This window comes from Aptenodytes patagonicus, chromosome 1, assembly GCF_965638725.1.
Source record: "Aptenodytes patagonicus chromosome 1, bAptPat1.pri.cur, whole genome shotgun sequence".
NCBI classification, from domain to species: domain Eukaryota; kingdom Metazoa; phylum Chordata; class Aves; order Sphenisciformes; family Spheniscidae; genus Aptenodytes; species Aptenodytes patagonicus.
The window spans coordinates 56,865,348-56,888,230 of NC_134949.1; the positions used below are offsets into that span (position 1 = coordinate 56,865,348).

The following is a 22,883-nucleotide window of genomic DNA, read 5'->3' on the forward strand; positions in this document are numbered from 1 at the left end:
GTATAGGTGGACATTCAGGTGAAGCGAGTTCCAGAGAGGCTTCCACACAGGCTGTTCTGGGGTAGCGTGTAAGGGGAGAGAACATCTCGGGTACCTTTAAGTAGCTGTTGTGCTCATCTCCCATTTCACAGGGTCAGAGCTCCCAGGAGTGTAGCAAGGTGGCAGCTGCCTTGCTTTATGCGCTGTTCCAAGGAGATACTCCTTAACATCAGTCTCCTGTTGTGGAGAAGGCAAGCTGTGCTTGAGGAAACTAGTTTACTGCACCACGATGCTGGGAAAGCGTATAAATCACTTGCTCCTTGCAAGTTTGTCATTGCTGCAGTAGTGGCACTGTTGCCCTGGACAGGAATGTAGTTGGGAAGGCGGTGATAGTCATGAGTGTAGCCTGCAGTAGCTTAACGTCAAGGGATAAACAGTGCAAGACAGCTGTGAGGGCTCTTTTTTTACCATGTGTTTTTGTGCACAGCAATGATTTACACAATAAGAACTGGGCAGGCACCATCTCGTATCTCCAAGAAGTTCTTTCCCACCCTCCCAGCAACAGTGACAGGGGAAGCAGGGGCTGAAGAGCAGGATTGTGAATATAACACCATGAGGCAGAAGAGACGGTCACATTCTTTATTTTCATTTTATTTCTTTAGGCATCAGTAAAGTGAATGGGCAGAAAACAACCAACTGAGCAGAAAAACTCACCTTAGCCGGTTATTTCCAAATATAAATAACTGTGGGATAACCGAAATTGAGCCAAAATAGAAAAAGGGAGCTGGGGAATTTAAAAGACAAAAGTAAGCCTAGCTGCACTCCCTTTTCATAGTGTCAGTGAAGAGGAAGTACCATAACAAAAAGGAAGCTATGGTTACATTTGATCAGACATTTATTCCAACAGTAGGCATGGAATTGCACTTTCATGAAAATGCCAAAGCTGAATCGAGTCCAGTGCACTGGGGCATTGTGCGCACTTAGCTTCATTTCTGCTGCAGCTCCTTCATTCTGTTCAGGGCACTGCCAGCTTGAAACCACTCTATCTGTGACTCGTTGAAGGTGTGGTTCAGCATGATTGTTTCTTGGCTCCCATTGGGATGCTTGATGATGCATTTCAGAGGCTAAAGGAAGAAGACAGTTATTTCCCCCCTTCTCTTTCAAGGGAGCAAGCTAACTGAAGCTTCTCACAGGAAAACTCCTATATGTTTTTAAAGGGTTGAAAATGAAAAATTATAGCTGAGGGGGATCTTAACATAGAAGCATGGATGCAGTTCCTTCTAGGGAGCACTCGTGCTTAGGGAAGTCCAGCAATTCAGAATATGGTACAAGGGTTTCTCGTAACCCTTCAGAATAATGCGATCTGATTCTGACTCGCTCTGTAGCCCCCCCGACCACTGGTGCAAAGCGTCTCATCTGGCCGGCAGGCTGCACTGCCCATGGGTGCCTGTGCTGCTTCAGGCCCCGCGCAGACAGCTCGACGCTGTTCCCGGACAGTGGCACATTCCTTACCCCCGACTGCAATGACAAGACACCCAGACAGTTACCTTTCCAGGTGCGAAGTCTGCCAGCCCCACAATGCTTAGCTTGTCCACAGGATGAATCTTGTTGTAGTCTGCCGGATCAGCGAAAGTGAGAGGCAGTAGACCTTGCTTCTTCAGATTGGTTTCTGTGGAGAACAAACCACCAAGCATGCTTGTAACAACACACTGCAGGGGATCAGGATCAGGATTACCTTCTGGCTGCCTGGTGCTCCTCAGAGTAGTATTCCAGCAACAATTACTATCTTTGAAGCAAAAGCAGCATATCCACTGTTTGTGGCATATCTAACTAGATATGTAACAGGATTCCTGACGAGGGACCATGCAATCTGTCAGCAGGTAGGGCTCGTAGGTGCCCATGGGTGTTGAGCCCTGGGGCAAGGTGAACACCACTTCCACCCAAACCAAATACATCCTCTGTTTACACACATCACAGGGCAAGCGCGACTCACCGTGGATCCTGGCAAAGCTCTTGGTGATGATGACCCTGCCCCCCAGGTGACGTGGCTCCAATGCTGCGTGCTCCCGGCTTGATCCCTCACCGTAGTTTTCATCCCCAATAACTGCCCATTTGACACCCATTTTCTGTGACAAAAGAAACAGATGACATTGCTGTGCTATGACACCTGCTCCCTTTGGTTCCGAGGAAAGACAGAAATAAAGGAATTAAGTGCTTCACAGCACTTCGGCACTGCACCCTTCGCTAACGAGGGCTGAGGCGGATTGCCCGTAGGACCCAGAGCAAATCCTTGCTGCCACCTTTCCTTCCGTGGTCCCGTGCCAGAGCAGCGTTCACACCAGCCATGATCCCTGCTCTACTTCTGGAAGCAATACAGAAAACTTTAACTTCTGTCTACTGGAAGAACCAATCCGAGACCACTACCAAGCTGTCCAGAGGGTGAAAGGACATTTCTTGAGGTTCTAAGCCAAGTTTTAAAGAATGAAGGGGACAAGATTAGAATTTATTTAAACATTAGACTAGTCACAGGTGAAACAACTCCAGGAGGCAAGACTTAGTTGCAGTCTGATGACACTCGTGCCTTGTAAGGTGTGCAGTGCCAAAGGGAGTTCTTCCCCTTTCATCTATGGTTTCTGGTCCCCTCTGGGTCACAGGATCTTCCCTCCCCCTTCCCCGTACCAGGTAGGGGGAGAATCTTCTACAGGAACTGCCATCATCAGAGTAAGTCCCAAGAAAAAGCCTCAACGCTGAGTGAATTCACAGCTGCTGTTACTTGAGAGCAGGAGGGTGAGATCCTCAGCCTTGGCACAGACTGCCCAAAGTGTAAACATCCTCTTAAAATAGATGCATCAGGGGAAAGTCTCACCTTGTAGTAACGGGCCGTGTCCGGGACTGGCCCAAACTCCTGGGTTAATGCATTCCTCACAGAGTTGGCTTTGCCATTTTCAGTGTTGATGGCGCCAATGAGCAGGTTGTTGGAGATGTTGTCTAGATGGCCACGGAATTTAAGCCACGGTCCGGCTGCAGAAATATGGTCAGTGGTGCATTTCCCTTTTACCTAAAGGGCAGTAGAAGAGAAGAATGTCTTAGGATGGATCAGTGACTCGACCCTTCCTCAACCCTTTTTATTCTGGAGGATCCTCACATCTCTTTTTAAGGGCACGGACCCAAGAGAACTGCATCTGTTACAGAATCAAGACATGCTAAGGCAGAACACAATGGCCATTCTGCATGCATTGGGTAGGAAGAACATCCCTGTTCCAAAGGGTAAATTACAAAAATGAGCTTAGCCATGACACCTCCTGCCATGTCCTCACTTTCCTCAGCAGCAGGTTCTTCAAGTACAAAAAGCAATTAAGCCCTTCCTGCTACAGCTCAGCCTCCCTGCTGGGGGAGTTCAGCAAGATGCCAAGTGTTTCCTCTAAGTTTCCAATCTGCACATAAGCCTTCTCAGCTTGTAAGAACAGAATTCCCAACCAGAGATAACGGCCTTCCAACTGGCAAGTCCCAAAGTGCTTGCAAAGGGATTGCCTGTGTCAAAAACTCAAGCACAGCTCAGTATGGCCCTTGGGAGTACCTGCAACTCTCTGCCACTGAGAATCGGCAACGTTCCTGAAGGTCAATTCCTAAGGGATTGCATTTCAGAACCCATCACTGTATTAACTGAAGTTTTTATCCTGTTAACTCACCACAGGCAGCGAGGAGAAACCCATGTCTTCATTAAAGAAACTGAAATGCAATGCTTAACTATTGTGAAGTAATTTCTCTTTCTAGAAAACGGGAAGAGAACACACATACTGATGGATGAGAAGTTCCTAACAACCTCATTTCAGACAAAATGCATCTTAGAACAGTCAGGTATTAGAGATGCTAATTAAAGAACCCATCCACCTTTCCGCTGCAGGTTATAACTGAGACAAATTCTGCAGACTGCATGGCATGGGTAGGATCGTACTACATGGTATAACAAGCTTCATTTTTCATGGTTTTAGCTAACCGCTAGCCCAAATGAGAAAAGTCTCTTAGTTATAATAGAAAGAAGTATCAGAAGGAAACACCTGGAAGGAAGGAAGACCTTTGCTTCACTTTCCATACCAATGTAGTTGTAGGGGAGGGAATCACAAGATAGCTCAAAGGCACATCCAAAGCTTCTAGCAATTGATGTGTAAACCCCTGTTCGAGCAGTCCTGTCATAGTCAGTGTTCCCCCACTTCGCTCCTGACCTTGATGAGGATCAGCATGTCTTCTAGATCCTTGCCGTCCCACTTATCGAAGGGCTCAAGAAGCTGGAGGCGCTGGCTGGTGGGGCTCACATCCACATGCTGCCCACTGCCATCCTTGGGAGGGTACTGATAGGTGTCCTGACCTGGGTCAAACTCCTTCCAAAGAAGAAAGGAAAATCGTCAGCCTTAGCCATCCCCAACAGGACTTGAAGAGAACAAGCCAATACAGGCAACTGCACCCATTCTAGCTTTAACACTAAGGAAGAGGTCAGTGCATGGAAGTTCCCTTACTACATATAGAACACTACTAGTGACAGGCCTTCCCTCCCTCCGTCTCCAGACCGAGCAGTTACCAGCTTGGGCAGCTCATCTGCGTCAGGTGCTTCTAGTTTAAACTTCTTCCCATCTGCTGCTGTCAGGTAATCTGTCTCAGGGTTAAATTTTAGAGTGCCAGCAATGGACAGGGCTGTGACAATCTGAAAGAAAAAATTACAAATTTAAAGGCATATTCTACCCCGAATCTCTTCATTTGAAAGTCCTACACCTAACAGTCTCAAAGCCAGCAGCCAAGCTACAAACCAAGCTACGCTGGGTCTCTTCTGCAGACAGAGGAATTGACACCCTGAATTATTCCACGGCCCCCCTCTGGCTGTTTCTTACCTCCGGAGAGGTCACAAATGCATGAGTCTCCGGATTGGCATCATTGCGACCTGTGAAATTCCGGTTGTAGGACGTAACTATTGTGTTTTTCTCTCCTTTCTTGATGTCCTTCCTGTGAAAGAAACAAACATGCTCATCAAATCCAAAGGGAATATTGCTTCTAGCTGTCTCGCTGCTAAAATCCCCCAGCTTGGTTTTGGTAGCAATCACTATCTTTTGGAAACATGAATCGGTGCCTGGACATGTTTTCCTCCCTTAAGCACAGGCTCAAAACCGAGGACAGTGCAAAACCAAGTCAGACACTGATTCCTAGAGCAGTTTTCATAGCCCATGTTGTGCACTGTTGAACCGCCTAAACAATAATCAACTAAGTACATTGCTTTTGGACATCCCACCATTAGCAATGACAAAGCCACGTGAGAATATGCCTTCCATCCCTTCTATTGGGAATTTTCCTCCCTGCCACTCCAATGACTGAAGTTGGACCAATTCACTTTTCCTATTTTACAAGGACCATGCGAACTCCAGTCCGCCCACTCACAGATAACAAATCTCTCTCCCCATTTTTTGCCTACTATAAGAAGCCTCCAGGTGTGGCCACACTTCTGGCCATTCTGCAGCTTCATTCGTCTAAAGGTTCAATATAAATCTGCAGTCTTTCGCTTCTCCTCCTCCAGTGCACATCAGACAGCTATGACCAATGGTGTTTTAAGCATTTATTTTTAATTCCCAGTGTGTTATATTTACAATCAAATTTGGCTTCAAAGAGCACTTTAGGAGCTAAAAGATACAAAGCTAGAGTGAGGTCCGTCTTTCACTTTACCTGTCCCACTGGCCAATGCACGGCCCACATGCGTTGGCAAGAACCAGTCCTCCAACATCTCGCAGGATTTGCGCCTGGGGGCAGAGAACAACTTTGTTACTAGTAGAAAGTCTGGACTAAGTTTCTGGGGTTGCTTTTTCAGGGGAAGAGGACACCTGTCTTCTAACAGAAAGCACCAAGCCTGAGAAAATTCCCCTCCTTGTTTCACTTGCAAGTTTTGAGTCACTTTTATAAATACATGGGGTTTGATCCCAGTAAAGCTGTAAGTTAACACTGGGGAAGAGCCCAGGATGATTTGCCATGGTGTTCCCATTCTCTACCTACTTCAAACTGAGCAATCCAGCTACTCGCAGGTATTTGACTGAAGGGCAGTGGCTGGACTGATTAATATCCTACACGCTTCCTGTCCATGTAAGGAGAGAATTGGTGAAAGTGCAGGCAAGCATGTGTGCCTGTTCAGTCCATTCAGCAAACGATTCAATTAGGAGGGCAGCTGTTAAGGAAAAGTATGACTGTGGACTTCTTGGAGGAGGCATTAAGCATTGGCTGGACATATCCACATGTAGACTTATATGGTTGGTCCCCAAGCTGTGACAGCATCTAGTATTTACCAAATATTAGAACTAATTAAAACATCATTTTCTGCTCCCCACAGAAAAGGGGAGAAAGTAGGTGGTGGTTCCTCTACAGAAACACTTCATTTTAATCAAACATGAGTTTTGCCATAAGTTTAGTCTAGAATGGGAACTTCCTTCCTACAGACAAAGGGCTTGCCCACATCCTAAACTGTTCTTAAAGGAGAAAACTGGATTGCAGGTGGGTGCTAGCCCTTTGTCAGCCATGGCCATCCACAGAATCCCAGAAGCAAAAGGCATCCCTTGCTATGCATACTGTTATCTCCTCAGGGCCCCAGTTACTGATAACTGCCTCAGCTCTATCCAGTTCCAAACCTGTTCTTATACACCCAGGTAGTAAAGATATCAGGTCAAAACACCGTCAAGGTGATGGCAGGACCCACAGGTGTAGTAACACAAGACTGGTTACTACATCAGTAATAGCACCTCTAGCAATAAGTGAAGACAAAGTTTAAGAGGTTTCCATTAGTTACCTCCGGACTCCTGAGTACTGCCTGGAGGAGAGTTTAACACTTACTGTTTGGAAGCGTAAAGAGCAGTCATACTCACATAACCGTCTCTTTCAATGGTGGCACGGATCTGCTCTGAGCCTGGTGTGATTGTGAACATAGATTTGCACTTCAATCCATGCGCTAGTGCCTGTTTTGCCACTGCTGCAGAGCGTCCCATGTCCTCATAGCTGGAGTTTGTGCAGCTGCCAATCAAGCCTGTGGTGTTTGACAGAAACAGGGAGGTGGTTACTGCAGCCCCCCATTCTAGGAATCTTCTCCCTGACTCCTCTCTCAGCAGAAAAAACAAGGGACAACCATGTTTTCTGCTGATGAGGAATCTGAAACGGTTTCAGGTACTGACACTGCCAAGCCTCCCAACAAGATACTGCAGTCACAAGCAATCCTTTTTCTGGCTTTGGAATTTGCACAGTCAGAACACACTACCTGGTCACTAGTCTGGTTATCATTTTACAAGATCAGAGTGTCGCCTACTTGCACTTTGGTTAAGCCAATTACCACAGAGAGGCATTGTTCCACAAAGACAGAAAAGGCTTCGAATCAAGATGGCCAGAAACGGAGGAAATGATGAAAAGAAAGCATCCTTTGTTACAGTACGAAGACCACATGAGGACATACTATACTGTCCTGACAGCATTCTGGTGCTAACCGGCAAAAAATAAATTCTCTTTCAGTTACAGCTGCTCTTGATCCTATTTGTAACACTACTGAATAACACATTTCCCACCTGGGATGTGGCCTTTACAACGTATTTGCATTCTTTTCATTCCCCCAGCAAGCAACACTTGAGAAGCCAGCTGACAGGTTACAGCCCCACAAGTGAGTATATAAGTATCCAAGCCTGCTCTTTAGGACAGCAAGTACTAACTTTACTATGTCCCGAGAGCTCAACAGCCAACTGCTGGGAGGACTGACAACCATGCTCCTGGCTCCTGACGGATCTTTGCAACAGACAAATCCATGCAACAGACTTTTAACAAAGGTGCTCTTCAACAGGTAACGTTCCTGTCAACCCAATCATTCAAAAGTTTCCAAGAAGGAAAAAAAAAATTGTCTGCCTCTTGAGATTAAAATCCCTCCAACTATCCCAGATTTCACCCCACACACCTGGCCCAGGTGGTCACTACTCTTCCCAGCAAATCCATATGGCCATGAAGAGATGACACTGCAGCAAAGTCAAAGGACATACAGCAGTAATTAAAGGATTGGATCCCAAGCTATGTGACCAACCGCTTATCCCAAGACAGCAACATTTATGCCACAAGGATGAAGGCAGAGGAAAGAGCAAATGCTACCCACCAACTCTGATATCAACAGGCCAGCCCTCCTTTTCTGCCACAGCACCAATATCTGACACAGGGTGCGCCAGGTCTGGTGTGAAAGGTCCATTGATATGCGGTTTCAGCTTTAAGAAACAGTGACAAAGTCAGAAATTACAGTAGCCAAGAAAAACCCCAAAACACAGCAGCAAATCAATTCCTTTCATAGCTCTATCTCAAAGCTGTTTAAATAGGATTCTCCTGCATGAAACCAGAGCAGGAGCTGTCAAGCGAAGCAGACCTGAGTGTTTTAAATGTTCTAGCACAGCGCCAGGGGTGTCGCATCAAACTCCCAGCTTGGTCCTCATTCACACAAAGCAGTCACATCACAACGTCCAAGATGGCAAGCAGGAAGGAAGCCTTACCTCACTGAGGTTGATTTCTATCACCTGGTCATATTGACAACCAGAATCCGGTACCAAGTGTTGCTGGAATTCGTCCGCTAGCGCAGCTATGTCTGGAATAAGAAAGAAGGGAGATCTGAAAAGTGCAGCAAATATGAGGGAAAAGAAAAAGCTTGGAATGGCTAAACACAGGGGGTCCACCGTATACTTCCCCAGCCACTTCATCTACAGACTCCCCGCTTGTATCGGATGACCTACGGGACCACGCAAGGTCAGAAGTCACATCAGACACCACTGCAGGAGGATGCTGCTCCCAGAATACACCTTCACTTGAACCCACACATCTACCCACTTCAACCCCCAAACCCTCTTACCAGCTCGCCCAGTCTTGCCCAAGTATTTCTTCATCCGTGCATTGTAGGGGAAGACCGATGTGGTAGCTCCGATTTCAGCCCCCATGTTACAGATTGTTGCCATTCCTAGAGAAGGAGTGGGAGAAGAGACCACAGGGTCAATGAGAAAGTCCAAGGCCACCCAGTTCTCCAAAAGTCAGTCCACGGAAAAGACAGCAAAGCCAAGACAAATCAGGGCATCAGCCACAGAAGCCCAATTACACAGCAGAGAGGACACACTGACTACATAATGGCTGGCTCAGCCCCTAACGTTTCTGATCGATACAGTGCCTGTGACCAGGCTTTTCTGCAAGGAAGGAGCTGAAAGCTACACTGATTCTTGCAGATACTGGAAGGGATGACAGGGAACCCCCTGTCTGCACCGAGCACCAAATATATTTACAGCAGTGAGCAGTGTCTCTGCTACCTGCAAGGAGTGTCCTGTCCCTCCCTACCACCTCATTTATCTTTACTGGAAGAGCCAGAAATCTGTGAGAAATTTAATGGGTTGAATAAAAAGCTTCCAGTGACAGAACACAATAAAAAAACCCCTCATTTGCTCACCAACACTGGGATCACCCATGCCTTTCAAGGACACAGCCATGAAGCTGTACAAGCTGCTGTTTTACATTTAACGAGCTAGAAGCAGATATCACCGGTCAAGTTCCTCTGATTTCACAGAAGAAAAATCCCAAATTGCTCTCAGTTTGTAAAACCAAATATTCCAAGTTGTAGCCAAGCCATGGAAATGGAGAGGAGAAGCCCAGCTTGAAGGCTGCACTTCAAGCCAAAGGAAGGGACACTTCTCATAATTTGGTCCTAACTAGCATCATTACAGACAACTGCAATTTTTGCTGGTTCAAATTCAGCACCCAAGACCCACAATTAGCTAGTGTAAGACTGCATGTTACAAACTGCTGCTTTCTGGTCTCTCCTCTGCCCTGCTTTTCTAAAAAGCTTTTTCTTTAGCAGCTGTCAACACGTGTACCCCCTTCAACTTGTTGCTTTCCTCTATCCACAGCCTATTTTAGGCTGAAATGAAAATGTCATCATTTATCTCTGGCATCTCCACCCTCTAAGCATACACCGGAATACCTCCACCCATACTCTTATCCTGACACACCATCTTACAGGATTCTTCACAATTAACAATTCAGTGTTCTCAAAGTCTCAAGAAGATTTAATGGCGAGAGGTCACTTTTTCACACTTTTTTTTCCACAACGCGAATCTCTCATGTACTAATCATCCGGCCAGGCTAAGGGAGAACATTTAGCACTTCTTGCCTGATTCCCTTCCCAGCTTCCACAGACAACTCAACACCCAGCTCCAACAACAGTCCACTCCAGATAAGAGGTTCGTTCTGTCTTACCAGTGCAAGAGATTGAATCCACACCAGGCCCGTGGTATTCAATGATGGCGCCTGTTCCACCCTTAACAGTGAGGATGCCAGCCACTTTCAGGATCACATCTTTAGGAGAACTCCAGCCTGAAAGCTTGCCAGTCAGTTTTACACCAATAACCTGAGCAACATTAATGGGGGAAAAAAAAAAAATACTGACACCATTTCCTTTCAGCAGCCAAAACAATTCCTCAGAATTTTTCCTAAGAATCTGGGTGGTCAAAATACCAAAAAGGAGAAAATCCTGAAGGATCAGAACACGTGCACAAGGGCTGAAACCACTGACAGGGCCAACTGAAGGGAGATCACTACTCACCTATCGCTCTCAGTCCCTGAATAAAAAGGCTGGAAATGGAAACTCAGAGCTGCCAATGAATCATAGACCAGCTGTTTAAGCGGGCGTGTGATTACAAACAAGACTGTAATGGTATATAGTGCCTTATATACATAGTGCCTGAAAATCAACGTTTCTCACATATCTTATATCTCACCCTTCACATCGAAGATTAGTATTCCTTTTGCTCCTACCTTTGGGCATTTGAGCTCCCAAGGGATTCCTGCCATGACATCTACAGCATCAGCTCCACCCACACCAATGCAGATTCCTCCCAAGCCACCTCCGTTGGGGGTGTGTGAATCTGTGCCGATCAGCATAACCCCAGGGTAGGAGTAGTTCTCCAGAATGATCTGAAAATAAAAATGGATAGTTTGCTTGCTTGATTGTTGGGAAAGGAGGGGGAAGACAGCAAGAAAGAAGACAAGAACAAGAATTTAGGTTAGTTTGTATTTGCAGATTTCAGTAGCAAGAAAGAAATTGAATTTCTTCTGGATTGTAAATTCGCTTGTGTTTCAAACTCCTTGTGGAGGATGTAATGACAGAACAAGGTACCAAGTCTCAGTCCAAGGATCCTTGCTCATCCCAGGATAGTAAGAAAACTTTAAAAATTATCTCCATTTTTTCACTGGAAGACTCTTTCCTTCCAGTTTAGGCTTTGCTAAGGTGCTACCTTTGTTAGGGCTCAAGAGTCTGTTCCTTAGTCTCCAAACCCTTGATCAACTGCTAAGCAAGCCAATTTACCTATCCAATGCTAGCGAGACCTTTCATAGACCTTACGCTCCCACAGCAGTAAATACCAACAGGCTCCTCCAATCCATGCTGCCAGCCAAAACCTAATCACATAGAACAATCCCTCACAAATACACCAAGAGGCTGCCCTTCCCTTATTGCTGCTATTGATTCCACGCAAGACTCTTCAACTAGTAGCAAAGCCACAAAACAGTTCTTTAATGAAAAATGATGAGTTTTCTATGGTAGCAAAAGAGTAGAGAACTCAAGCTAATGAACTTCTCACTGCGTATGTGCCATACCAGCGTTATGGACAGCCTTCCTGAGAAGCGCAGAACTCACAGCACGTGCATTACAGAACAGCTTGGACAGAACTAAGGTGGTCCTTTATTGAGAAGACCAAGGTTTTGCCTCTAGTACTTCCAGCTTTATTTGCTTGTAGCTCACATTAATACATCTGCGAGAAAGGTCACTTTCAAGGACTCACTTTGCCAGAGTTGGACTCTGAAGCTACACAACACGACCAATTTTCTCCAGCCAGAGAAAGTCAGCCACAAGAAAGCTGGTAACCACGGCATGGAGCTATGTTGCCACGTGACAGGTGCTACAAGTGGCTTCAGAGCACAAATGACCTGAAGTGTTCCCACAACCCCTTGGGGAGTTCACCTGTTCTATTTCCTTTCTCTGTTGTGTCACATCAAGTTAAAGTAACCTTAGTAACTCATTTTATAGCTAAGAAAACATAGCAGAGAGCTCTTGACTGCAGCTGGTCACAAGTTCCCTGCTGACAGGATATCATCCATTCTCCTCTCTACTCCTTTTGCTTCATGCTGCACTGCAATTTTTACTGCCTGCGAGTCAGAGGAACAATGAAAAAATGTCTACTGGACCCACAAAGCAAATCAGCCAAGAGCAAGTTAGGGAAATCCTGCTAGCTGTTGGTTTTAAAGAACAAAAAGCCTCATTAAGTGGTAAGTTATCTTGGGACAGTCATATTCTTTTAAGGTGCAAGTGCTATAACAAGAGAATCTCACACTTGGAAACTGTTTTGCATTTTATTCAGTTCACATAGCAACTCGTTATGTGTTGCCATTCTTGAGTACTTAAAGTAAGCTGCTCTGTTTGATGTCCTTATATACTCTCCTGTTTTTTATGGAACCAAATGCATACAAAATAACCCTAAAAAAGTATGTTCCCAAAGCTGCTTTCCTTACCACCAAAAGCAATTCACATTAGCCCCACGTAGCCAGCTTCATGGCATCACCTTACTGTCCCAATCGTACCAAGAGGAGCCAGCCCACAAGCAGTTAAGATATTTCAAGCTTCTGTGATTCACATGGCATGCTGTTGGCACTACCTAATCATGCATCAGGTTACAGTTTGACCAAAATAACCTTTAAGAAAAACCACTGTTGTCAAGATAACTGAGAGAGTGCAAGCAAGAAACCTCACCTGCCTCAAGGAAAGCAAGTTGTTTCCCTAAGCTGGTGAAATTCTCTAAGGGTTCGCACTTGAGCTCTCTCTTCACCATAAGGTAAAAGAGCCACTGCGTGTTCAAAGACTGCAAACACACACACACGCTTTACCTGGTGAATGATTCCCGACCCAGGTTTCCAGAATCCCACTCCATACTTGGCACCAGCCGTTGCTAGAAAGTTGTACACCTCCTGGTTTATGTCCTATTCACACAGGGAAACACACAGCATTAGTAACACATTTTGTTCTTCCATACATCAAGAGCTCATTCAAACACATTCACTTCCCTCCCATGCCTGTCTGTAGTTTGCTCCACAGTTTTGTAGCAGCTAGAGGGAGGTGCACATCACTCTTAAAACCAAAAGGGATCAAGACTGTTTGCCAGTCAGTTGTAATAGGCCATTTAATTTCATCCAACTTGTAGCTCTACTAAAGCATCTTTTTTAGTTTCCAATTCCAACTAGCACAAGGGAAATAGCACAATTAAAGGAAAACCCTGCCAATAAGGCATTTAAAAATGCTCTGTAATTTCTTGTATTCTCAGGGTTTGTTTTTTTTTTTAAACATGTTTCCCTCTCTTCTTCTAACCCCTCCTGCCTTCTCTACCAGCTGTTCCTTTTGCTTTACAGGTGCTTTGCAGACATTTCAAACCCTTTAGATAAGCCTTTCAGCTTTATTTTTACAGATTAAGAAATGGAACTGGAAGTTGCTTGCTGCCAGGGGAGTTGGTGGGTGTCATTTCTCATTCTACTAAGTCCCCTGTTTAAGACTCACACAATGCTGCCTTTCTTGCTGCACTATAACCATTACTGGTGGAGGTCACACTGTGAAAATTGCTTGTGAGAATAACCACGGTTGCCAAGGAAGTATGACACTATTATGTCCTGATAGTTCTTGGCAGAGGAGTGGCAGAGTAGATAAGATAAGCATTAGGAGGAAAGAGTTTCTTAAAGACTGTTCTCATGCAGCCACGGTTCAGAATAAAGAGAAAGGGGAAACTGGAGATAATGGAAGAATTGTCTCAGCACACATTTGCTGAAGTTTCCCATGAGGCAGCAGCAGTTCTTTAAGCCTTGTTTTCCACTGGGAGTCGGGTCACTTCACTCTGTGCATCCCTCCCCGAGTAAAGCATGCTGATGTGCCAGGAGCAGATCCAAACCACTCTCCAGCCTGCCAGCATTCATTGTGTGCCAACTGGCAGCAGCAGAAGCAGAACCCAGTCAGAAGGCGGCAGGACCTTTACTTGCTCTGCGCAGAGAGGATGGCAAGGGAGGGACTCGGCTCAGCTGAGGACTGCAGCGAATATAATTGCACTACAGAGAACAAATGCAGGAATAGAGGGATGGGGAAGACTGGAGGTGAAGGGAAGAGAAGAAACTGTCTTATTTAGTAAGTCCCAAATTCTTAATCACACAACATGGGCACAACTTAGACAAGCAGAGCAAGAACTCCCCAAACTCACTCCTGAGTGGTAGAAGTTGCTTTACTGTGGCCTGAAGGAGGAAGCCAGAAGCAGTTATTTCAACATCAGGAGTTTCTGAGAATAGATATGGACTAAAATCTTGAAATGCAGCTGAGCCCCCACAAACTGTTTACTGTTTGTAAATTTTGGTATCAACATCCAAGGCACAATTCCTCCTGGCTCTGACAGTGGACTTAGGCTAGGTCCACTTGGGAGTAACAAGATTTCCCCCACCTCCCTGCTATGCTAAGAGCATGTTCTTCCTTGGCAGATGCATTGTGGTATGCAGGACAGAGGTGAATATGTCTATATTTAACAGAAGCTCCTACAGAGGAATAAGCAGTAAAACAGTGAGCGGGAAATTTAAAAAAGGCAGTGAATCAGCAGTTGGACAAACACCACATTGAAATTCCCAAATAAAAAGCAACATCCTCCATGCTTCTATACACATTTAAAGGGCTACCCTCGCTAGCCCTGAAAGCTGCACATGCTTCAGTTAGTGTTCTTCAGCTAATCACTAGCAAATGGTTTGGGAAACGAAAGTAGTTATTTGCTCCACCCTCACAGGATACACCAGTGCAATGCAGACACACGTTCAGGAAGTTTTTCACACTGCCATGCTGCAGCATAGAGCATAACTCTCTAGAGTAATCTGTCTTCCTTTTTTCCCCTTTGGAATAGTTTTTTCCTCTTCCCTTAGCTGAAATATCTTCTCACTCTCCAGAACACACATACGACCTGGGCTTCCGTCATTAACAGATTAAAACTAGCTTTTCCTACATTCATGGTCCTTTAAACCATGTAATGGATGAATCTCAGCTGAAAAGCTCCCAAAGATCTGTTTACTCTGTCTCTTTGCTGCATCTGACCTATCTACAGAGCTGACCACCACAGGCAATCTGCTACCATATCTGATTCATGGCTGTCCTTCTGGGTAAAGAAAAAAACATCTCTTCCTTCGACTGGAAAGAGGCTTTCAAACAGACAGAATTTAAGTCTCTGCAATAGTGACCTTGGCTCTTCGAAGATCCTTTTCACCACCTGACTGGGCTTCGATGAGGTGATCACAGTGGATGGTGGAAGGCACAGCCACTTTTGGCAGCCCGCTGCTGATGAACTGAAGCATTGCCATCTGAGCAGTGGCATCCTGCATGGCCACACGGTCTGGCCGTAAGCGCAGATAGGTCTTGCCCCGCTCAATCTCCTGTTTTGCTGGGTCATCCAGGTGTCCATATACAATCTTCTCAGACAAGGTCAGGGGACGGTCAAGCCTGGGGAGAAGAATTTTAGTATCTGCATCTTGTGTAATTCAACATTTGCCCTTTTAAGCATGTAACAGAACGCTTCCCTATATCACTCAGACTGTTAAGACCTATTAACACACAGAAACCTGCATGGTCTTCTTACAGCACTAAAATACCTACTGGCAGCGGGCTAAAACAAGAGCTCAGTCCAGAAAGTTCAAAAGTATATGGATTGATGCTTTATGCTTTCTTTTATAATCTTCCTATACAGTAAAAGAAACATTGACTCTGCTCATTTCTTGAGTCATACCTCAGGACAGCAAATGTGGAGGTGAGACAGAGGTCAGACTCAATTCACAAATACCAGATCCCACAGCAAGTACAACTAAGCGGAGTTTCATGACCTCAGACCTTTCATCCTGCAGCTGTATCTGTTGAGGATCTCAGTGGTGAGATCTTCTGAGAAGTAACTAAGTAGATACAATGACTTGAAATGAGAGCTACTGCATTTAACAAAGGACGCAAAGACTGAAGGACATGTCATACTGTTAATACACTGTCATACATGTCATACACTGCTGAGGTAAGCGGAGCAGGAATGACATCTTAACAGGCACACAAGCCTCTGTCAGCAGATTAAGGTCAGAATGTTTACATATGCTATGAATTCCTAGCCCTCCTTTCCTTGCCCAACGCCTACAGTGGAACACAGGAGAACATTCACTGTCAAAACACAGTGCAAAGGAGCATTAGCCTATAATGACCACTGCCCACGTGCTGCTTCCCCAGAAAGGAGCAAAGGCCAATATGAAGGCTCCTCAAAGAGGACATTAAAAAAAGAGGACGGAGCCCTTTCTAGCACCTCCTCTGCACTGGCCTGGTTCTCTGCATGTCACAGTGCTTCATCGTAACCTTCAACCCTTCCCACAGTGCCCCACTACTACCTGGGGACACTCAACTCACTACTACTACTCACTACATTTGTGACTGCCACCGCTCAAAGCTGCTCTCCCTAGTAAATATTCCCTATGCCAGAGGCCCATGACATTTTTTTCCTCCTCTCCTGTCACTGCAGAGCTGAATTCTCCACATTGGCCCCTCCCCTCTTCCCTCCTCCACTCTTACCTCTTACGGACGATGTTGATGTTCTTCTCCAGCTTTTCATAATTTATGTGTTCATTAGGCTCAAAGTGGCTCATGGCCACCTTGGCCCGCTGGCACAGGACAGGAGCAACATGGTAGCGTCGTATCCCACTATTCAAGGCATGCTGGAAAAAGGAGAGTATTAGCACTGGAACCTTGCAGAGTGAACTCCTATAACATATCAATAAACTAATTGTTTTTCAGTTGTTATTCCTGGGATTTTACAGGCTGAGGAATAGAAAAATTACAAAAGTTTTTAAAGGCACCCAACGAACATTTGATCATACAATACTGCATATTATGTTAAACAGTGAGACACCAGGTTACCCAGAACGGGTAGCATTTACCAAATTATTTTACATTTCTATTTATAGCACCAGATGCCTTACGCTTTCAGTGAGAAATCTGCTTTCAGGCAATGCTGAAATAATTCTTAAGCAAACACCAGTTTGCTATACTCCTGACATTACAGCCATGGTGGAGAAAAACCTACACAGTTTCCAAAGCAAGCTAACCCTAGGTTTGTATTTGCTTACTGGTATTGAGTTTATATTGAAGGACTGGCAGGTGACACAGTATGGGACTGAGCAGATACCCGTCTGTTCCACCATCACATGCTAAGTTCCCTATGCAGGGTCCCTGCATACCGTTAACAAAGCTCATTATATTTTCACATAAGGTGAGCCGCATTTCAATGCTAGCTAGAGTGACTTCGATGTACGTGCCTGGTCTACGATGTAATGCAGAGCAGGAGAGAGGCCAGATGTGGAACAAACACATCAGCTTCACCAACCTGGCTGCACAGATCCATGCGCTACCTACCTTCACTCTCACGAAGGCATCCTCACCTTTCCCCTAAGAAAGGCCCTGCACTTGCCCTACAGGTGAGTTAACAGCAGGACAGATGAACTATACTGTTGGCTGAACACATCAGTAGAAAATGCCATAAAAAAAAAGCACCCAAATTTTGCTTGGCAGCCTCCACAGTGAAACAGTTCCCTGGAACATGGGAGAAGGGCAGGCTATGGCGAGACACCTTTACAGCACCTGACCTAGAAGAGACAGGTCAGTGCCCAGGGTTAAAAGGCTCTCACGCAGCTTTGAAAACTGAGTCAGAGGGCAGCCTCCATAAAAACTTCCAAGGATTTGGTACATGCATTTCTTACATCCTTTGAAAGTCTCAGTCATCGGCGCTAGAAGTCTGGAAACAGACTGAAGACAAGAGTTCAGAGTTCTTCCTCCTCCAGTATTACTCTTTAATCTTAATCTTTTTTTGCCATTCATCCTCTACTTTAGCGTTACAAGGTTTTGATAAGTACAGGTTAATAAACATAGCAGTATTGCACTAAATATCCCTTTTGTATGTATGACTGTAAATCAGCAAATATGCCTTGTGCAGACCACAATCACAGTACCTACCACTGCTTCTGTGTTATCAAAAATGCTAGTCAATTCTTTAGATCTGTTCAAGCATTTTTAATTTTTCCCTGTGAACATTTTTTCCAGTTTTCTTGTTACCAGCATTGAAAACATCACCTGAAGTAATCATGATCAATGAGACATCACCAATTTTTATCTAAATCTCTTGTTTTATTGTCCTTTTGATAACATTTGTTAGTATCTTACACAATAAAAAGTTCAGGAAATCTAGGCAAGATCATAATAGCCAGCACACTAGCAATAAGGGTGTAGTTTGGTTTTTTACCAAACAGTCCTAAGCTATTAGATATATAGCTTTCGGTAAGAGCAATATAGACCTACAGCAGCTGCACACCATTTTCATTAAAGAAAATCTGAAATAAGTGAACGTGGCAGTACAAAAGAGGGCACTGCTCTTCCAGAAGTGCAAATGAAACCTGGTCATCAAATTTCACTGTGCTGCACTTTAGTTTAGAACTTCCAGAATGTATCACAGGTATCAGAGGTAAGACTTTTCCTTCCTCCACCAGCAAACCAAACCAAACCAAACCAAAACAAACACCACCCAGCTTCTCAATGTTTAACATACATAAGCTGCTCTTTACCTAGTGGCCACATAACTTCTGTGTTTGTTTTGTTCTGCCTTCCCCCCCCTCCCATTTACCCAGCACAATTAATGCTGTGGACAACGTTGTCTTTACCTCACAAGACATCCATTATCTTGTGAAAGTCTTCAGCTGCCAGAGTGGCTGGAAAAACCACTAAGGGATTTCCTCAGTGTTCATGGAAAAATGATAATCTCTTCCCCAGACCAGGAAAGGTATTTTTTTTAATGCAGTAATTCCTTCTTTTTCCCCTCAAACTAACCCTGTAGCACAACTGATTAACAGAGTTCCACCATGTCACCCAGTAAACTGAAAGCTAAATTTCACCGTAATTCAGAGTACAGAAGGAGAACAGATTTACAAATTAAAGCAGAGGCTTCATAGCATTCTAGTCTTGCCTGGGACCAAAGCTGATTACGATAAAAAGTCGAAGCAGGGCTCTCCAAAAAGAGGTGCAAAGAAACATCAGATAAAATTCAGACAACATCTTTTCCTTTTGAACATACACATCTATGTACCTTTTTAATTCGCTAAATGGCTCTGTGAAATTTAGTATTTATTCAAATACCGTATAAATATTCAAATAGTAATTGCAGAAGTAGCAATACAAAGTAGCTGACTTCTGCTTGACCACAACTTCAGGCTACCAGAAGTGGGAAGGAAGAGAAATAAGCATGTTTGAGGTGAAGGATCCTGTCTGGACATGAAGAGTAGCAAGAAAAGTCTGGAAAACTGAAGGTCTGTTTCTGTGATGGCCAGTAAGACTGGGTAAAAATGATCACCTAGGCCAATCAGTTTCAGAAGACTAGAGAATCATTTTTGTCTACATAAGACTTTTAAAAGGCACCTATTAAAAAAGTGCTATCTTCATTTTACTGGGATCTAAATCTCATCCCACATCTCTACTCTGTTGGGAATTAATTTGATTCAATATGATTGTTCTCATGTTGGCACCCAGCAAGCCTAAGGATCCATCACCAACAATAAGCAACGGCATATACTGCCTGGTTCAAAAGTCTGATCTCTCCTCATAAAGAATCTACAATATATCACTCATCACACTTGCCGATTCTCCGTGCCTGTCCTTTTTCCACTGCATCCTCAGAAACGGGGTGGCAGAACTACAAGATTAAGGAAAAGCCACAAGCCTAACAGTTCCCAGCTTCATTCCCTCTCACTCTTCCCTGAAATAGTAGGTGGTTTGGGGGGCTTCTGTGGTGGTTTTTTACTGAGCAGTGAGAAGTGCCTTGAGACCAACAGCCAAGGGAAGTAGACAGCCAGCAATCTATACATTTTCCCTTATATCCAGGAACTGTTAATTTCCAGACTGACCAACCAGCAAACAGCTGCCAAGTGATCTCCTCTCATCTGGCATTGAATTTGTTATCCCAGCACCTGAATGTCCTTATTCAGATTTCAGTAAAAGAAACGGCAGTAATCATTACAGGGCTCCTAAGTCTAATGGTATTTTGGCAGGTAAAAAGCTTCCTTAAAAGACACAAAAAAGCCAGCCTATTAAATGGGTCATTATTTTTGAAATCTCTGTAAGGAAGCCAACACTTACCTTTATAGATTTTAAAAGCCCATCTTGAAAAGCTAGCTATCTTGCATTTAGCTCACTGCAGTGAATGGTCCAGATGCAAGGGGAGTCTGAATTCAGAAACTAACTTACATTTTGGCAGCAGATATGGCAGACAAGTCCAGTAAGCAAAAGCTCACGTTCAAAAGAGTAGCAACTGTGCTACATGCATTCCTATCTGGGAAATCCATCCTAGAAATCCTAGCTGAAATCCAAAATACCATCTTTCCTCATCCTCTCTGATCTAAGAACACTGGCCAAGTTTCCAATATTCACTGTGATTCAGCCTAAAAAAAGTAGTGTGGTATAATCAAATTGTAAATGCAGTCTAATTTTCTAGACCCACCTCCAAAGAGCAACCAAAATTAGGGTTCTGAAGATCAGTTTAGCTCCAGCCAGCACTGCTTTTTGCCAGCATACACAAAGCTTCCTATACACAATTTCAGTAGTTACCTACAAGGCCTCCATAAAACCCTGATACTTTAGATGGTTTAGAGTTGTACAGTACTACTCATTCAGTCAATCCTCAGCCAGTGTGGCTCAAGAAATGGAATGCTACTAAAAGCATCTCTCAGATAGGCAAGAAAAAGATCTTGAGGCTATTAGAATAATTTTACTTTAAATAGGACAGCCAGCCCGAACCAGGCTAATTCTAATTTATATCCCTCAGAGGTAAGTATGTAGTTCCAATTCCAAAACAGTTCTAGGACGGGAGATGAGTAGAACCGATGTTAATAACATGTGCCATGGTCAATGCTGGCACTATCACAGTGGTTGGCAAGGTGATTCTTATATTCATTAATCTCTAGGCTACTACATATGTGCAAAAAAAAAAATTGCCTCCTAAAGAGATCACCTAGAAGCATGTTTGATTACCATCACAGATTTAGTCCTTCACAGGGGAAAAAACCATGTACCCTGAGCCTGGTAATAGAAGACAGCCTCCCAAAATACTAAATTCCCCATATTCACTGTGCTAGCACAGCCTTTGTTTTACATTATACAATATTAATTTTAGCAAATGACTGCTTGTTCTCATGTGATGACACACCATAAAATGAGAACCAATTCATTATCCTCATAAAGGATTTGCCTTCATTTTATGAATGGTATTTTCTGTTCAAAGTACAAATTAAAAATTATTTAACAAGAGTTAATATACCAATTTAACTGAAATGGTGTTATTCTGTAACTTTTGCTTAAATTAAAAAAAAGCTATACTTTACTAAAACACCTACCTCTAAAGTAAGAAGGTAATATAAAACATGAATTAAGCTTCACAAAGTACTTTCAAAATACTAGAAGCCAAATTCTTACTTCGGCTCCCTAAAAAAAGGGAACACGTTGGCCAAGGTCACAAATGGCAAACTGAAAAGTTAAATTGCCTGACTTCATCACATGCTTTATCAAGGGGAACACAAGCTTCCTTGTCCCTGTTTGCAGCCCTAAAAAAAAGAAAATTGCATCCTAATATTTGCCTTCCAGGCTTTAAAAGATCATGAAATCTTTATTATTGAGTACACGTTAAACACAATAATGTCTCGAGTAAGAGAATCTCTATGGCGAGCTCATGTTACAGGCAAATGTGATTTTTAGAGGTCATGATAAACAAGACTATGAGAATCACTATCACTGCCTTGGAAAAAAAGGCAGTTTATGTGCCTGTCCAGGTTGCTTTTTCAGTCTTCCTAGGTCCCGTTTATATATAGACCCTGGCATCTTTTTCACCCAGGGGCCTCCGTTCATATTAAGAGTGGTATTTTTGAAGCAAAGTAGCCAAAAGATAGCCTTTGCACTCGCTCACACGAGGAGTCACCTTGTGCTGCTGCACGCTGATAAGGAGAAGAAATCGAAGACGAGAGGAAGAAAAAAGCACGCCCGCCGGGAAAGGCTTTTTATTTCGCCGTTAGGGCCCACGCCCTCAGGCTCACCGCCCCGCCGGGCCCAGGGTTTGACAGCGACCCCAGCCCACCGAGGCGGGGTCCGGCCGGGGCGGGGGAGGCGGCGGGGCCAGGCCGCCTCCCCGCCGCCCCGTTCACCTTGCGCTCACCTTGAAGGCCGGCCGGGCCCGGCGGCGGGAGGCGCCCTGCCCCGGGGCCCGGGAGGCTGCCGCGCTGCCACCGCGGCCTTCCCGCCATCGCCATGGAAACGGGGCGCTGGGCCGAGCCGGGGACACGCTGACCTACACGCGGAGGCGGGGACAGGCGGGGACAGCTGGGACCGGAGGCTGCGGCCGCCCGGTAACGGCCCTGGCCCAGCCTCGGCTCGCTCGCTCCCTCCCTTCCTCTCGCCCGCCCCGCCCGCCGCCGCACCGCCCGCCCCCGCCGCACCGCTCACCCGCAGCCGAGCCGCCAGGACGCAGTACGGCGCCATTTTGTTCACTGACAAAGATGAAGTCGCGCCCCGATGGCGTCACGCGGCCATTTAACACCTCCGGCGCGCGGGCGGGGGCGCGGCGGGGCGGGGCCGCGCAGGTCCTGGCAGGGAGGTACCTGCGCCAAGAAGAGGGCCACCGGCCGCGACGCGGGTCTCCCCTGCGCGGGGGAAGGCTAACGGTGGAGCGGCTCCGCGGGGAGGGTTTTGTCGGCAGCCCTCCACCCGATCG

At 45.1% G+C, this 22,883-nt stretch overlaps 1 protein-coding gene across 1 annotated transcript; it reads right to left on the reverse strand.

The window, feature by feature from the left end:
- Nucleotides 1-604: 604 nt before the first annotated feature.
- On the reverse strand, nt 605-22,678 carry ACO2 (aconitase 2). The gene is made up of 18 exons (XM_076336993.1): nt 22,616-22,678; nt 16,658-16,800; nt 15,301-15,559; nt 12,937-13,029; nt 10,813-10,971; nt 10,255-10,405; nt 8,867-8,971; nt 8,514-8,605; nt 8,129-8,234; nt 6,870-7,027; nt 5,686-5,759; nt 4,863-4,974; nt 4,556-4,678; nt 4,203-4,358; nt 2,846-3,037; nt 1,973-2,105; nt 1,527-1,648; nt 605-1,103 (listed from the first exon to the last, which is right to left on the reverse strand). The coding sequence occupies exons 1-18, from the start codon at nt 22,649-22,651 to the stop codon at nt 966-968; spliced, it is 2,352 nt and encodes a 783-aa protein (XP_076193108.1). The 5' UTR covers nt 22,652-22,678; the 3' UTR covers nt 605-965.
- Nucleotides 22,679-22,883: the final 205 nt, after the last annotated feature.

Bases quoted from the DNA above. Each gene is read 5' to 3' on its own strand.
- ACO2 (XM_076336993.1), bottom strand. From the start codon at position 22,651: ATGGCGCCGTACTGCGTCCTGGCGGCTCGGCTGCGG. The intron at 4,679-4,862 runs GTAAGAAACAGC...TTTTTCTTTCAG, and splicing joins CATTTGTGACCTCTCCGGAG to ATTGTCACAGCCCTGTCCAT. The intron at 1,104-1,526 runs GTAACTGTCTGG...TTCTTCCTTTAG, and splicing joins CAGACTTCGCACCTGGAAAG to CCTCTGAAATGCATCATCAA.